The sequence below is a fragment of the Pseudorasbora parva genome, chromosome 3, assembly GCF_024679245.1.
Source record: "Pseudorasbora parva isolate DD20220531a chromosome 3, ASM2467924v1, whole genome shotgun sequence".
Lineage (NCBI taxonomy): Eukaryota > Metazoa > Chordata > Actinopteri > Cypriniformes > Gobionidae > Pseudorasbora > Pseudorasbora parva.
The window spans coordinates 19,579,206-19,596,812 of NC_090174.1; the positions used below are offsets into that span (position 1 = coordinate 19,579,206).

Genomic DNA, 17,607 nt, shown 5'->3' on the forward strand with positions numbered 1-17,607 from the left:
TGATGTGGAAGGATGGAGACATGAAAATACGCATCTTTGAGGTCTATGGTGACAAACCAATCCTCCGATTTGACCTGCGCTACAATCTGTCTGAGTGTAAGCATCTTGAATTTGAGCTTGGCCACCGAGCGATTCAATAGCCGCAGATCTAATATCGGGCGTAAGCCCCCACCCTTCTTCGGCACGATGAAGTAACGGCTGTAAAAGCCAGACTCCCTGCTGGGAGGGGGAACCCTCTCTATAGCCCCTTTTTGCAGGAGTGTCTCTACTTCCTGTGCCATTACCAGAGCCTGCTCCGGGCCCACCTCTGTAGGTAGGACACCGCAGAAAGGAGGTGGCCGACTTCTGAACTGAATGGCGTACCCCTTTTCTATTATCTGCAGGACCCACTGAGATATATTTGATAGACGTTTCCACTCGTCTAGAAAATCTACTAAGGGAACCAGCCTCTCGAGGCTGGCCTCTGGTGTATTTTGAGCAACAAGCACAGTGCCCTGAAGCGGCGGACCGGCAGGGAACGACTGACTTGACTGCTCGGGAGCCCCCCGAAGGGGGAGCGGACCACCCTCGAGTGGCCCGCGGGGACCGTCTGCGCCCCGGCATTGCGGCGGGGTTGGCAGCGCGGCCCCCAGAGGGCGCTGCAGGACAACGGGTACCGTAGGCAGAGGTAAACACCGTTTCCCTTCGGAGGGGACTACCCTCAGCGTCCTTTTGTTTCCCCTGCCCTCCGAGGAGGGGGCGGACCACCCTCAGGTGGACCGCGGAGACCCTCTGCGCCCCGACATTGCGGCGGGGTTGGCAGCGCGGCCCCTTGAGGGTACCGAAGGAAGACGGGTACCGTATGCTGAGGTAAGCACCGTCTTCCCACGGAGGGGAAACTAAGGGAACCAGCCTCTCGAGGCTGGCCTCTGGTGTAATTTGAGCAGCGAGTGCAGTGCCCTGAAACGGCGAACCGGCAGGGAACACCTGACCTGACTGCTCGCATGCCCTCCGAGGAGGGGGCGGACCACCCTCAGGTGGCCCGCGGAGACCCTCTGCGCCCTGACATTGCGGCGGGGTTAGCAGCGCGGCCCCCTGTGGGCACCGAAGGAAGACGGGTACCGTGTGCTGAGGTAAGCACCGATTTCCTTCGGAGGGGAAATGCCAGGGACGATGCAGCTGAAGGCGAGAGATAGCTCGCAAGCGTCTCTTCTATCTTCGGCATCGCCCCATAACCATAGTGTCTCAGCCCAAATATATTACTATATGCAGTTGTATGTGGGCTGAACACTCTATATGATACCGCTTGTTTCCTCCATGACCTAGACACCTCGGTGTGCAGGTCAGGGAAGAATGGCAGGACGTTGATGCTTTGCACGAGAGGGCAGGAATCGCTCATCTAATTTCGTTCTCTCTGATTTCGATGGGATTCAGATATTTCAGCCAGCCAGTCATTTCTTATTTTTATATTTAACCTGGCCACAGCTCTCGTGAGAACCTCAACTCACTAGCGGGTGACTGAAGTGGCGAGTCTTCAGTCGCGATGCTCTCAACGTCCACCTCCTCAGAGCTGGATAGTTGGAGCACCGGTGCCCCGCCCAGGGAGGAAGAGACCGCAGAGCGGGCTTCCAAACCCCGAGACGAGACACTGGACGATACAGGTGAGGGCTGAGATAAGGCTGGGCCCGTCTCAAACCCCTCTGTAAAGTCCATGTGTGAACCCCACGACTGAAGCCACCGCTCTGCCTCGGCAGCAGCGGGACCAGAGCCGCGGGGAACACGAGCCGAGGCACCCTCCTCGAAGAGTGCCCGGCGGGAGCGCAGCGTTCTCAGTGGCATACGCTCACAGTGCTCGCAAGCAGCCCCCTCGAGGGCTGCCTGGGCATGCTGCGCTCCCAAGCAGGCTACACAAAGAGAGTGTGTATCCCCGCTCATGATGTAGCGTGGGCAGGGATGAACACACCTCTTAAAGCTGCTTTCACTCGCCATTTTACTCTATCTATTTTATTTTCTCTTTGTTTGTTAATATATACTGCAATATTTAACAAAAGGGTGGAAAATCTCTGGATATAGACAGACAAAAACACCAAATAGACAGACAGGTTCACACAGATCGCTTGCTGAAGGCTCAGAAGCTAGTTCCTGTTTGTGATCGCGGACCTTTTATAGTCTCCGGTTGATGACGTCATCACGTCGGCGACGTCATCACGTCGGCGACGATCGATCTTTTTTCCGATGGAATGGTTCTACAGGCGCTTCACGACGCATTAACGCAGAGGCGTTCTCACAGCGTTTCGACGCAGCTCGAGTTCCCCGAAAGGGAATGTATTTTTTTGTCTCATATGAGGATGAAACACTACAATTCCCAGAGTGCTTTGCTGCCCTGTGAGGCCATTCCCAAAGCCCCCACTACTGGATTACTGTGACTGAGTTAGAGAACAGACACTACAATTAAATACTGAACATGTCTGTTCAATATAACGATCAAGTCGCCGCGTTTATCTTGAACTCTGCTGTGGAAACTAGCATGTATAAACCTTAATCAAACAATTGAATAATCAATTAAAAATAAATGTATACCTTTATGCGCTGGGTCAGTGCAGTTTGGAAGATGGATGGATGATTTATTCAGTTGCGAGCGCCATCTCCTGGCAAATATCTCCACCTATACCCTTGAATAGGGCATTATTAATACATCAACTGACCACGGGGGTTCCTCAAGGCTTAGTGTTTGGACCTCTCCTCTTCTCCATTTACACTACATCACTGGGAGCCATCATTCAGGCACATGGCCTTTCATATCATTGCTATGCTGATGACACACAGCTCTACCTCTCATTTCAACCAGATGATCCAGACAGCTTCTTGTCCAAGCCCTGGTAATTTCTAGACTTGACATTTGCAATGCCCTCCTGGCTGGACTTCCATTTTGTGCAATCAAACCGCTGCAAATGATCCAGAACGCTGCGACATGTCTAGTCTTCAATGAGCCCAAAATGGCTTATGTCACACCACTTTTCATCTCTCTGCATTGGCTACCACTCGCTGCCCGGATAAAATTCAAAGCTCTGACTCTTACTTATGGATCTTCCATATGCTTAGCACCTGCATACTTTGACTCACTCCTACGTGTCTACATCCCCACCAGAAGCCTTTGCTCAGCTAACGAGCAGAGGCTTGGGGTACCATCACACAGAGAGGCATGAAATCCCTCTCCAGAACTTTTTCTTTCATTCTTCCTGGTTGGTGGAACGATTTCTGTCCTTCATACGCACGACAGAATCACTCGCTTTATTCAAAAGACAGGTAAAAACTCATCTTTTCCATGAGCACTTAATCTTATCATAAAAAAAATTACTAATAACAAAAACTCCTCCTCCTTGTAACATACCTATCTGTCTGTTACCACCGCCATCCTTCACTAGTTTAGCTTAGCCCTGTTATGTTAATTAGTCATTATCTGTATCACCTGTCCCCCTCGTTATCTTCCTCATCAGTGTGTGTATTTAGTTCCGCTGTGTTCACTCTCGGCCTTTGTCCGTCGTCGTCAGTACACCCGTCTCTGTACCATGCACCAGTGGTGAAGTTCCATTAAAGTGTTGTTTACTAAAGTCATCTTCCTCATCCTTCTTCATCTTCTTCTGTGTGCATTATCATCACCACTGGGGCCTGATAGAACGACGGACCAAACAAACCAACGAAAGTCAACCAAGATCGACATTTGTAGGAGTTTCATTTTCGTGTTCAGTGTTTTCTTTTTCGTTTTTTACCCCTGCGTGCACCATGAGCCTTCCCGCAGTCGAGCTAATGTGCCTTGAGCAGGGAAAAAGCTCCCTCGAAAGACATTTGGAACTCTTAATGGATCTCGCCCATCAGACCACCTTCCTGGACAAATGCCTGTGCTCGTTCCTGTTAGTGGGACTCAATGCCGCCACACGAGCACAGCTGTCCGGGGCTGGGTCCTTGAGGGAGCTTCTCATCGAATGTGGAGTGGGTGCTGGCATCCTGCAACTCACTGGTCACCATCATGTATGCCGCCAGCCCCACTCCTAATCCAGGACCCAGCCCTGTACCACCTCGCGACGAGGAATGGCAGGACGTGCCCACCACAGACGGAGAGAAGACCTCGGCAGCGAAGCCTGAGGGGAACTCGTCTGACCAGGTGTGGGGGCCAACTGACCCTCCCGTCGCCGAGGGAGTCCTCGTGGAGTTCGAGGGAATGGAGACGAGCCCCGCCCACCCTCCCGCCTCTGAGAGTGAGTACCGCTGGATCCGATTGAACAGTTTACTGTTGTGTGGAGAGAACAATTTCCTGTGCCCCCTCATCGCATCAAAACCTTTGTCATCAGTCTTGTTAACCCCACCCATTCTCCCTCTCCCACCACCTCTCCAAACTGCCAGCTACTGCCATAGTCCTTTGAACACCATCGGTCGTCTTCAGTCTCCTCCTCAGTCTTCTACTACTCCTACAGACCAGTCATTGTTTCCTCCCATCAGTCCCTCATCCTCACCTCTGCCTCCTCTCAGTGGCGTGGTCAACCCTCGGATCTGCTGGAAGTCACCGATCCCTGGAAGGTTGGAGCCCGTTGCTCATCCTGGCTCCTACACCCTCACTCCTTCCTCTCTCGGCTCCAGCAAGGACCATCGGCCATTTGGCATCGCAGGGCACCCTTGGAACTTGGACCCACTCACTTTTATTGCCTCTAATTCAGAACGTCCTAACACTTATTATTAAACACATGTTAGACAATTTTTCCAATTTTCTAATTGGATTTTTATTGAAAATAAATACCTTTCCAATATCTGATGTGATGGGAAAAGCAAGTTCAGTAAAAGGTAAATTCGAACCTTGGGTTGATGTACATAATTCTGGGTTTTCCCAAAACTCGTCTGCCTCATCTAGACGTTTAGTAAACAAAGCAATATATTTGTGCTTAATTACAACATGGCATCCATGGAATCCAATTTACTCCAGTAAATGGCATCCAAATAGCATCCAGTTTACTCCAGTAAAAAATTGTCTGTGACATGATCACCCACTTTTTTGCTTCTGATGCCCATGCAATATAGGCTATATAATATTATAGTAGCCTATAATATTATATAGCCTATATTGCATGGGCATCAGAAGCAAAAAAGTGGGTGATCATGAATTTTTTACTATATATATATATACAAATAAAGAAAAAAACATTTACATAAAAATAAAGTTTTTTTTTTTTAAATAAATGCTTATTAATAACTTTATTATTATTCCTTACATAACCCTTTCCCAGTACGTTAGTGCCACACAAGAGCGCAATATAGGGTTAGGAGCTTATGACTTACAAGCTGCATTACCATTGCATAAGAAAATAGGACGTCTCTGTTCTATCAATTCTATAATTTGAAGAACAATTTAAAATAATATTTTGTAAAAGAACGACATGGCGCAGCAGCTGTTCTCTGAGCAAAACTCTTGCAGAAATACCTATGGGAAATAAACAAGCAAATCTCAAACTAAACAGCATTATCTCCGGCGCCTTCAGTGTCAGAATTCGCTTACTCGTTTTCATTCACTCCTTTAAGTGAAAAATGGAGTAATGGGGAATGAACGGGAATGAATGAGGGTATACAGGGCGAATTGGACAGCTTTAATTCATTTAGCATGCGACTCTCACAGTGCGTTGAGAGTGCTCTCACTCTCAACATTCAAAAAGTTTTGCGATTCAAAAGCATAGGAGCCGTTTGCTCTCGAAACGCTCTCGCAGTATTTATGAGCCGATCGGTCTGTGCAGCGCTGGTGCATCAAACAAGCCTCTTCCTCCATTGCTAGTAATACATCGGCTGTACACTCATTATTGCGGTGCATTGTGGGATTGAATTGGTGCACTCAAAAACGCCCACTATGGTTTCGGACACCACTACAAATGGGTGTTCCCTCAAATAGTGCCTATTTAAGGGAGTAGGGGGCGATTTCGGACACAGCCTTACATTGCTCAGCATAGGTACTATGGAAGCAGCGAGCTGAGCTGTGAGTGCGATCTCCCATCCCCCATGCGCGGGTTAAAAACGTGTGGAAATAGCTCCCTCTGCTGGCTGTAGTCTTTAGCCTTTGGCCAAAAAAGCCATAGACAGTAAAAGAAATGGACAGAGCGACCCCATTGACATCAACAGCGAAATAATGAAGTCAACCTAGGGGCACTCACTTCCTTGATGGCTGAGCGAACTGCGCAGGCTCAGACTGAGCTTGACGACGTAGATGTGACGTGAGCCTCCTGTCTGACAGCTGTGAGTCTTCTAGTAGTTGTGGAAAGTGAAAGCTGAATCACGTTGTTTAAATATTTTCTCCCGTTGCTTTTGGCTCACTACGGGCTTCTCCCCATTCTTCCCCCTTGACTTTATCAGACTTTATGTCTCCACGTCCCCCCGACTGTCTCATAGACAGTAAAAGATTGCCTGCGAGCGTCTCCTCAGGTCTATACGGTAATTTCTCAACTATGCGACAGAGTCGCGTTGGTTATGACGCAATCGTTAGCCTATTTTTACAAAAACAGCTTCTGCGGGGCGATAGTGTAAGATACAAGGTAACGGAGCCTTTTAAGGATTGTCGTGTTTCTTTAGAAATAAACAATGGACAATTGGAGTCTTTAAACGTCTCAGGTGTAAAGTTATTCACTGTCAAAGTGACTCAAAAATGAATGGGAGTCAATGGGATGCTAACAGCAGGTGATGGCTTGGTTAGCAATGGCAGCCCCTAGGGGTGGAACGCGTTCCGAGCGCTAGATTACCCCCTTGATACAAAGCCATATGCAAATCGCTGAAGTAACCTTTTAAGTTATGGGTTTGAGGTATGCTAACAAAAGCTTCAAGTTGTGTTACTTTAGTCAAGCATATGGGTCTAGTGTTCAAGTAACGGACAAAAACAGTAATTAAACCTATTAAATTATCAACCTTTCAATTTCTAAGGGTAAATTTCCAAGTGTTCCAAGTTGTCTTTGACGGAGGAAATTAGATGTTAATGGGAATTACTAATTAAATGAATACTCTGTGTTGATGCTGCAGATACCTGTGTAAACCACAGACCTCCTGATTATTTTTTCACAAACAGGCCACAATATTCTTTACAGCACTCAATGGTATGTGTATATAGCTGCACTGATATAAATGTCTAAACAGAGAGTATTGAAGCTGCTGCCACATTGGCCATTTATGTAACATGTTCTCATTCATTATAGAGTCACAGCATGTATGTGTGTTGTGCTTGACTCACAGTATGGGGCTTTGTTTATGTTAAGTGGCTCAACACTACATAATGTTGTTTTATCAATAGAAGTAAGGTGGGGGAGGCAGTTTGCAGTATGAAACAAAACATGACCTTTCCTGCTGTAATATTTTTACATAGAATAATTTGATTCTTGATTTGGATTAGAAAATTGTTTTGTAAGAATGTATTTTTGCAATTAAAATATAAAAAGTGTTTTTTTTTCTTTCACAAAAATATTTTAAGAGGTTTATCCTCAATTGAAGATAAATCACTGTTGTGCTGATGGTCAAGCAATTTCCAAACTGTTTAACACAAATTAGTGTTCACACATTATAATGGGGCTCATCCCATGTGACGCAATGCCTTTGTTTAGCTAAACTCTCTATTGTTCTGCCCTTTTGAGGTGTCAGTTAATTTTTTAGGACTGTTAATAGCTGAACAAGGATTATCACAGTGGTAAAATGATGACTTTGAGTTGGTGTAACCAGTTACTGTCTCTGTCGAAACCAAAATGAACACAGGCTAAGACCAACTGAAGTGCAATTACAGTGTAATTGCTTTAGGAAGCCAGTTTCCGCCTCAGAGTAAAAAGAAAGAAAGAAAGAAAGAAAGAAAGAAAGAAAGAAAGAAAGAAAGAAAGAAAGAAAGAAAGAAAGAAAGAAAGAAAGAAAGAAAGAAAGAAAGAAAGAAAGAAAGGTGATCAAGAGATAAATTCTCAAAATAAGACATGAGTCAACTGACATATAAAGACATTCTCTGAGATGAAATGCCTAATCTTAATTTTGTAGTAGCAGTAGAAACTGACTGTTAGACAGCTAAAGTAAATGGACACTGAAAATTTCAGACAATTGGTGAAAACAGTTCTGCCAGAAGAAAAAAAACGGGGAAAAAACTTTACTGTGCCGGATAGCTTGACTAACAGTCCAAAGGGAGGGTGAAAAAAAAGTTAAATTCTTCCCAGACACATGGCAACTAAAATGCCTCACTTGAAAAATAACCCTGTCTGCTAGTGAAAGAAATAAAAAAAACAGTTACATATGCTAATACTGTAGCCTAAACATGGAGTTAAAGCAAAAATAGCACGTCTTTTAAAAGTGTTTACATAGCCTACACAGTCACAGACACATTTAAATCCTTAGCATACGGAAAATGTATCTGTAAGGAATAAGTCATAGGGAATGCTGTTAAACAAACATTCTTCTATTAACTTTAGCTAATAAAATGTGTTTTTTTTTAAGTTCTCAAAATTTTCTTAGAACAGCACAAAAACATCCCTTTCAACGTTCAGAGAACATGAAAACACTTTTTCATAATTTAGGTAACAGTTACGTTAGTAAAATTTTCTTAAACTAGCTACTAGATTTTTTTTTTGGTTCACGGGGAAGGTTCATTGGATTACAGGAAACAAGCAAAATAAAACTACTGTAAGGAGATCAGATTACTCCCTCCGGGTAAATACTTTTGGAGCCCTCTGAGAGTTATTGGCATATTTCTGAAAATGTAGCCAAACTCTGCGTTTCAAATGCAGCTCTCGGATTGGTGGAGACATCCATACAGCGCGTGTGTGTGTAAAGCAAACACACTTCCTCCTCAGAGCGGGATGGGGGGAGTTTCTGCAGTTTGAATGCCCCACTCAGAGCTGCTAAAATAGCTGAGAATTTGTGTTTATATTTCTGCTTATTGTTTTTATAGAGAAGATGGATTATAGCAGACAACACTCGCAACATATGGACATTAGAGAAAGGTAAGTGTAAATGGCATTCGACTCTGGATTATGTTCGGGTCCGTTTGGAAACGCCTTACTGTATGAGTTAACGTTACTCAAAATACAGTTAACTGAGTTTACAGAAGATTCCTGTAACATAAGTTGGTGGCAGTGTAAAATTTGTGCATGTTTAAGTTTTTTTTTTTTTTTTTACAAGCAATGAACGTGAATCGTAAATCATAACCGAATTGTCATTTCTTAATTCTGCTGCTTAAAATACTTGCAATTTCTTCAGACCGTAAAAAATGAGTTTATTTTAATCTCAAGTAATCTCAAGCACGACAATAGAGCTTTTTTTCACTGTATTGTGAGGAACTGTGGGGGTGTTGAGGTTCACCCGTTAGTCTATGATCACTGAAGCGCTCAAGCTGCAAGTTCATGATTATACGATAAAGCTGTGAAGTTTTTTCCTCTTGTGCGCGTGTTGTGTTGGCAGACACAAAAAAATCGACAGCACAACACTAACATATAATAATTCAATTGGTCGTGGAGTCAAGTTTACGTTATTTGGAAAGCTGACTGCTGTTTATTTACAAAATAATAAACAGTGGCATAAAAAGCTAAAATTGTATGAATGTCACTGCTTTAGCCAACAAAACACTCTATCTATCTATCTATCTATCTATCTATCTATCTATCTATCTATCTATCTATCTATCTATCTATCTATCTATCTATCTATCTATCTATCTATCTATCTATCTATCTATCGTTATTGTAATATGCATAATATGTTGTTTTTAGTGTATAACGGATTTTATTGCACTTTGTTTGTATGCACTAATGTAAACTTCACTAGAATGCATTTTTGCACATTCCCATACTGTCTCATGTATGTCTTCTCTTTACACTTTCCGTACACTTTTTGCCTAGACATGCTCAGTTGGGGACACTAAATTTTCAACTAAATATTCAACTACATTTTCAACTATATTACTGCCACATTAACATTATATGACAATTGACACTAGCTGGAAAACATCACTGTTTTCTCCAGAGCGGCTACACAGCCGAATCAAATGATGTTGCATTGTTTTCCTGTTTAACACTGTGCTACTTTGAAACAATTGTAAAAAACGCTAAAGGTGACTTTCCACAGGTCCAGTTCTAGTCTATTCTAGTCAAGATATCAAACCAAGAGGAATCTGCATGATGCTAGATATTTTCTCTGAATTAACTTTATTTTTTCTAAACCATTTTTGCAGTTACTATACAGGTCCTTCTCAAAAAATTAGCATATTGTGATTAAGTTCAATATTTTCCATAATGTAATGATAAAAAATACAATTTCATATATTTTAGATTGGTTGCACACTAACTGAAATATTTCAGGTCTTTTATTGTTTTAATACTGATGATTTTGGCATACAGCTCATGAAAACCCAAAATTCCTATCTCAAAAAATTAGCATCATGAAAAGGTTCTCTAAACAAGCTATTAACCTAATCATCTGAATCAACTAATTAACTCTAAACACCTGCAAAATATTCCTGAGGCTTTTGAAAACACCCAGCCTGGTTCATTACTCAAAACCGCGATCATGGGTAAGACTGCTGACCCAACCCTGTCCAGAAGGCCATCATTGACACCCTCAAGCGAGAAGGTAAGACACGGAAGGAAATTTCTGAACGAATAGGCTGTTCCCAGAGTGCTGTATCAAGGCACCTCAGTGGGAAGTCTGTGGGAAGGAAAAAGTGTGGAGAAAAACGCTGCACAACGAGAAGAGGTGACTGCACCCTGAGGAAGATTGTGGAGAAGGACCGATTCCAGACCTTGGGGGACCTGCGGAAGCAGTGGACTAAGTCTGGAATAGAAACATCCAGAGCCACCGTACACAGGCGTGTGCAGGAAATGGGCAACAGGTGCCGCATTCCCCAGGTCAAGCCACTTTTGAACCAGAAACAGCGGCAGAAGTGCCTGACTTGGGCTACAGAGAAGCAGCACTGGACTGTTGCTCAAATTTTGCATGTCATTCGGAAATCAAGGTGCAAGAGTCTGGAGGAAGACTGGGGAGAAGGAAATGCCAAAATGCCTGAAGTCCAGTGTCAAGTACCCACAGTCAGTGATGGTCTGAGGTGCCATGTCAGCTGCTGGTGTTGGTCCACTGTGTTTTATCAAGGGCAGGGTCAATGCAGCTAGCTATCAGGAGATTTTGGAGCACTTCATGCTTCCATCTGCTGAAAAGCTTTATGGAGATGAAGATTTGGTTTTTCAGCACGACCTGGCACCTGCTCTCAGTGCCAAAACCACTGGTAAATGGTTTACTGACCATGGTATTACTGTGCTCAATTGGTCTGCCAACTCTCCTGACCTGAACCCCATAGAGAATCTTTGGGATATTGTGAAGAGAAAGTTGAGAGACGCAAGACCCAACACTCTGGATGAGCTTAAGGCCGCTATCGAAGCATCCTGGGCCTCCATAACACCTCAGCAGTGCCACAGGCTGATTCCCTCATGCCACGCCGCACTGAAGCAGTCATTTCTGCAAAAGGATTCCCGACCAAGTATTGAGTGCATAACTGAACATAATTATTTGAAGGTTGACTTATTTTATATTAAAAACACTTTTCTTTTATTGGTCGGATAAAATATGCTAATTTTTTGAGACAGGAATGCTACATGCAATGACATTGATACATTTATTAGTTTGGCCTAAGAAATGTTGGGCCAATGTTTATGAAATGTATCAATAGAAAAAAATACAATTTGCATTTACAATTATAAAAATTAGAACATATAAAATGTATTACAAGTAAAAAAAAAAAAAAAAAGTAATGAAAAGCCGCTCAAATTCAATACATCTAAATTTAATTTTAACTTTGTAAGATGTCGTTTTGGGTGGTGAACTGTGACCTCTGACCTCCAACTGCTGCAAGCACCTGATATCCTGCTGGGCTGTCAGAAGTTATTCCCTTCAGCATGTCTAAAAAACCTTAAAGGGATTGTTCAATTTAAAATGAAAATTCAGTCATCCTTTACTAACCCTTAAATTGTTTCAAACCTGTATGAATTTCCCAGTTAACTGGAGCCATCGACTTCCATAGTAGGAAAATAATAATAATATGGAAGTCAATGGCTCCAGTTAACTGTTTGGTTACTGACATTCTTCAAAATGTCTTCCCTTGTGTTCAGCTGAAGAAAGAAATTCATACAGGTTTGAAACAACTTGAGGGTTAGTAAAGGATGACAGAATTTTCATTTTAAAGTGAACTATCCCTTTAATTAAACCTAATCATTCACACTTTTCTGAAATGTTATTAAATCATTAACATATTATTTATCAACATGCATAAGACCAGTCAAAAAATAACCACCAGCTTCATACATCATATTCATGTTAGAATAATGTGGCATTTATGTCATTTTAGCTCGGGCAGGTCTTGCATGATTGTCAGGATTTCTCCATTATTGGAGTTAATCCGCTTTTTGAGTGGATTAAGATCGTTTGAGAGCCTCCTGCCGGGTTCGCTTGTCTGTCACCTTGTCATTAGAATTCATGTCAGAAGAAGTGAGTGCGCTAAATATATAACTCCTCTGGCTGTGCCTATAGGAAGAGACTTCACAGGGAATCCCTCTGGCTACAGGATCCATTGCTTCCCAAGAGACCGTCAACAAAGAAGCTGTGTAGAGAAGTAACCAGGCACACAAACAGCAGAGAGAGAGGATCTTCAGTGCGACACGTCACATCTGTCAGGGACAAAAGGCCATTGGCTGCAAGCCAGCAGGAAAAGTAAAGAACTTGTCTGTCTTGTGACATAAACACATAAAATGCACATGAATGGAATCTTTTTGTTTAATGCAGCGTGACCATATCAAAACAAACTCACAACCTTACCCAGCGTTTACTGATTAGCTCTGTCACATCAACCCATGATGCATGTGTTATAATTCATGTTAGCATATTAATAATTTAACAAGATTAACAGTCACAAAGTAATATTAAACAAAATGAGGAAATAGTATGATATTGCAGACTACAGTTAAGGAGCATGTGTGTCAAACTGATTATGCTGAGTTTCCTTCAAGTTTTCTTCATATTGTTGTTTCATAATGCAATTCCTGCAGTCTCAATGCTGGAAGACCTGCTGAGAGGAACTGGGGGAAAGCTGTTAGACACAGTTCATCAGCTCAAGTTAAAGTGGCTTCAGTGGTCAAAACGACTGTAAAGAACAATACAGAACCTGCTCGCAAAAAGAGGAGAAAAATTCACCCGTCTGGTTTTAAAGGAAAAGGTAAGTGATTATTTATCTGATAATAGATTAATGACTCAGAAATTAGCGTTGTTGTTTCCAGGCCATTCTGATGGAGATAATTAAACATTCACTGTCATTGTGCACTGTGTGCCACTAGATGGCAGTATTGAAATGCTAAGACCAAGGCAAACTTTGTTTGAAGTAACAGTTGCCTTCTGCACAAAGGAAATAATTAATGGTGTAGTCAATCTTTACTCAATCTTTAAGACTCAGAAACTCCTATCCAGACTGGATAATATATTTTATTTCTTTAATATTTTGTATAATATATTTTTCTAAAATTGTATAATATCTTTCTTTAATTAATAGATTCAATGAACAGTTTGCTTTTAAAATAACAGATTACAGTATTGATGTGCCACAAAATAGTTTTAAAAATATAAAATATTTTTTAATCAAATCATATAAAATAAATAAATGTACACTACATTTTTACCTTTTTATGAATGAATGAATGAATGAATGAATGACTGAAATCTTTAAATCGTACCAATTTTGAAATAATTTTTTTTTCCAGCAAAGATGCATTAAATTCATTAAAAGTGACAGTTAAGATATTTATATAATGTTACAAAATATTTTTATGTCAAATACATGGTTTTTAACTTTCTTTAAAAAAATAAAATAATAATAATATATATATATATATATATATATATATATATATATATATATATATATATATATATATATATATATATATATATATATATATATATATATAATATATATCAAGAAATCCTGAAAATTAAATGTATCACACTTTCCACAAAAATATTAAGAAGCACAACTGTTTTCAACATTAAAAACAGTAAGCAATATTTGTTTAGCACCAAATCAGCATATTAGAATGATTTCTAAAGAATCATCTTACACTGAAGACTGGAGTAATGGCAAAAAACAAACAAAAACAAAAAAAACAATCTTTGCCATCGCAAGATTCAATTATTTACAATATATAAAACTAGAAAAATAGCTATTTTAAATTCTAATTATATTTCACATTATCACGTTATGTTTTTACTGTAGTTTTGATCAAATAAATAAATACAACAGTTCATTTAGGTTGTCGAATCTCATTGGCTTAGAGCCTTTTCCAGTCATACGATATTCTACCAGTACTTCCACAGGAACGCTTCACCGCTTGCATCGCTATAGTATAGTGTCATGGGGGACGAGCAAAGCCACCATAATTGTACAAATTGTAGTGTTGTTGTGTAATGAAAAATGTAGTTTTAAGAGTATCAAACTCTAGAGTATCAATCTTTGGTCTTACAGTTTTTCTCAATCGCTTTGGTACATTTCTCAGATCAGAATTGAAATTCTCAAAACTACCTGTTCAATTCTCACATCATTGTGTCAGTTGTGCACATCAAAAAAACAGTTTCTCATTTCTTTGAACATGTTGCAAATGCTTTGGAACATCCATGCAAATGATTATGTACAATTCTCTGTTGTTTCCTTCATAATCAGTGCGTATGTCATGTTAAACAAAATGTATTATATTGGGTCTCTGTTGAATAGTCTCACCCCCCACAACATTTAGGCACAAGCTCATAGCTTAAGTCTTTACATGTAAAATGGTTGAACAAGTTATAATATGTCAAGCATGTTTCTATACTTTCTCTATTTCCATTAGACTTTTTTTCTAAATCTGTCCTGAATTGGTAAATTGCTCCAAGGTGAATCTTGACTTTCTCTAACGAAGGTGCTTCTCATGAAGCATTAATTAGCAGAGATATATATATTTCTACAGCACCACATGTACAGATTTTCCTATGTTCACATTTCTTCTTTAGGTTTTTTGTGTGTGCTATTCAGTGCTGTCTTTTCATTTCCGTATCTCAATGACATGTTCTGTCAATACAATACAGTACAAACAGTAAGAGTGTATATTTGAATATTTTCCATTCTCTTGCTGTAACCCTCACACATACACTAAGATGTATCTTACAATTGACAATAATTGTCATCAAAACTTTAGCCGTAGTTTCCATTAGAACATCCCTCCAGAGTAAACTCTTATATTGACAACATGACCAAACAATTTGACTGTCTTATCCGTAGACAAGATATGCTATATTATGACCCACTATTAAAAACCACAACGACAACATTCAGTGTTTATTTTTGTGCAACATGAACGTCAATGTTTAATTTGTGTGACTTTACCAAAGCGTTTGATTTGTAGGCATATGTATTCCTCCAGTCGCGAGCCTTTGCGCTTTATCTGACGTTTTTCAGGTCCGCCTGGCCCGGCAGCTGAGCACGGACTGGGACTAAAATAATTCAGACTGACAAAATAATAAAAATGTCCTTCTTCTTTTAAATAATAATAAAATCAATAAAAACGACATTCTTCTTCTGAATAACAAGCGTCATTAAGAATAATCATAATAATAATAATAATAATAATATTAATAATAAGAATCTTACAAATTGTCATGTAGTTTATTAATGTGAATGAATGGTAGTACTCCACATCACATCATCATCACTGTCGTACAGTCCAATACATGCCGTGATACGAAATTAAATGCTAATTGTTTCAAAACGTGCTGTAAAATAATGCATTGTGATGGTAATTTATCATCCAAACAGCTATTTAAACTGCTGGAGTGCGCTTCTCAACCTCCTAAGAGTACTCGTAATTTGGGTCCATATTTTGTTTTTGTAGGTGCCTTTAATCCCACTCTTTAAACTCCCAAATAAAACAATTTCGTTTTTTTTTTTTTTTTCACTTCCTCATCTCACTAGTCCACTAGTCAGGGCACTGATCAGGGAGTCAGCCCATTGACTTATGTCCTAATCAGTGCCCTGACTAGTGGACTAGTGAGATGATTGAGCGCGCCCGATCTCCACATCGGAGAAGTTTCGCTTCTTTGCCGTCTTCTGTTTGTCCATGGCGTAAAATGAGGGCGTGGGAGAGGCGGAGACTTGAATATATAGGGGCGTGTTATTCTAATGACGATCGTTTTCAGCCGCCGCATTTATCAAGGGCAGGTATTGCGTACACCTGGATTGCAGAGGTGCGCACAGCTTCATAAATCAGGCGGTGAGAGGAGTGTAAGCATAATCTTACGCCAACATATACACCAGTTTCTACGCAAGATTGATAAATGAGGGCCAATGACACAAGGACTTGTCATTCTGATGGCACTGACATGTTCGTTGACACAGCTATTTACTTTTGAGAGATATTGATTTTAAGTAAGAGAGTGGCTTTTGGAGGTTATCCATGGTGTTTTGCTATATGTACAAATTGTTTTGAGAAATGCACATACTGTTTTGCAATTTGTGAGTTTGATTCGAGAAATGTACCAAAGCAACTGAGAAAAACTGTAATAATCTATTACTCGTTCCAGAGCCAATCATTTGACTAAGGACATAGTTTTATAACTTAATATTTTTATTCAACTGAAATCCAGTAGGCTACTATAGCTTGCGCTGCTTTTTAACTTTTAACTGAACTGTTTGCTTGTGTTTGTTTCCTATTGTACAAACTTCTTATACTTTATAATAGATAATGTTGTTTATTTAAATGTTATTTTTCAATCAATCAATCAATCAATCAACTTTATTTATTTAGCGCTTTTACAATGACGATTGTTTCAAAGCAGCTTCACAGTGTTAAACAGGACAATATTGCAACAACATTTGATTTGGCTAGTTTATTGAATTAAATATGATCTAATTAATCAATATGTATATTTAGTTGAATAACTCAGATCTTAATTTTAGTGTCCCCAACTGAGCAAGCCAAGCCAAAGGCGACAGTGGCAAGGAACCAAAACTCCCATCAGGGCAAGATTGAGAAAAATAAACCATGGGAGAAACCATACTCAGTCGGGGTGCCAGTTCTCCTCTGGCCTAATATTAAACAGTGTATGATTATTATTCGGCCAACCCTGCAAGTCATAAATCATATTATATACGAATATTCTAAATTTTGGCTATCATGCAAGAAACGGGTTCTTTTAGGATGGTGCATCGATTACACAAGAATATGAATACTTGAAAGATCGGAGTTTACATGATAAAAATAACCTTAAAGGGTTACTTCAGCGCTGGGAAGATGAATCTGTATTTAGACTTTGCCGTTATGTAGTAGAAATGTGAAATTATTTTTGAATTTGGTGCTTTCTAGACTGAGAAAATACAGAAAATGTATTTTTGTCCCATGGGGATGAAAGACTACAATTCCCAGAATGCTTCGCTGCCCTGTGAGGCCATTCCCAAAGCCACCGCTACTGGATCACTTTCCTCACCGTGTTCTTTTTCACAAAATCAGTTCAGTTAGAGAACAGACACTACAATTAAAAACTGAACATGTCTGTTCAATATAATGTGATTTAGCCGCTGAG

General features: G+C 40.5%; 1 protein-coding gene across 3 annotated transcripts in view; it reads left to right on the top strand.

Annotated features, from left to right (window-relative positions):
- The first annotated feature begins 8,830 nt into the window (after positions 1-8,830).
- Positions 8,831-17,607, top strand: part of LOC137070674 (regulator of G-protein signaling 3-like) — a 52,634-nt gene continuing 43,857 nt past the window's right edge. For 2 of the 3 annotated variants that reach the window (XM_067438019.1, XM_067438020.1), the window contains exons 1-3: positions 8,831-8,969; positions 12,541-12,720; positions 13,056-13,222. In XM_067438019.1, the coding sequence (XP_067294120.1) occupies positions 8,923-8,969; positions 12,541-12,720; positions 13,056-13,222 (394 nt within the window). In that variant the 5' untranslated portion in view covers positions 8,831-8,922. The remainder of the gene's footprint in view (positions 8,970-12,540; positions 12,721-13,055; positions 13,223-17,607) is intronic. The other variant, XM_067438021.1, reaches the window with a different exon arrangement.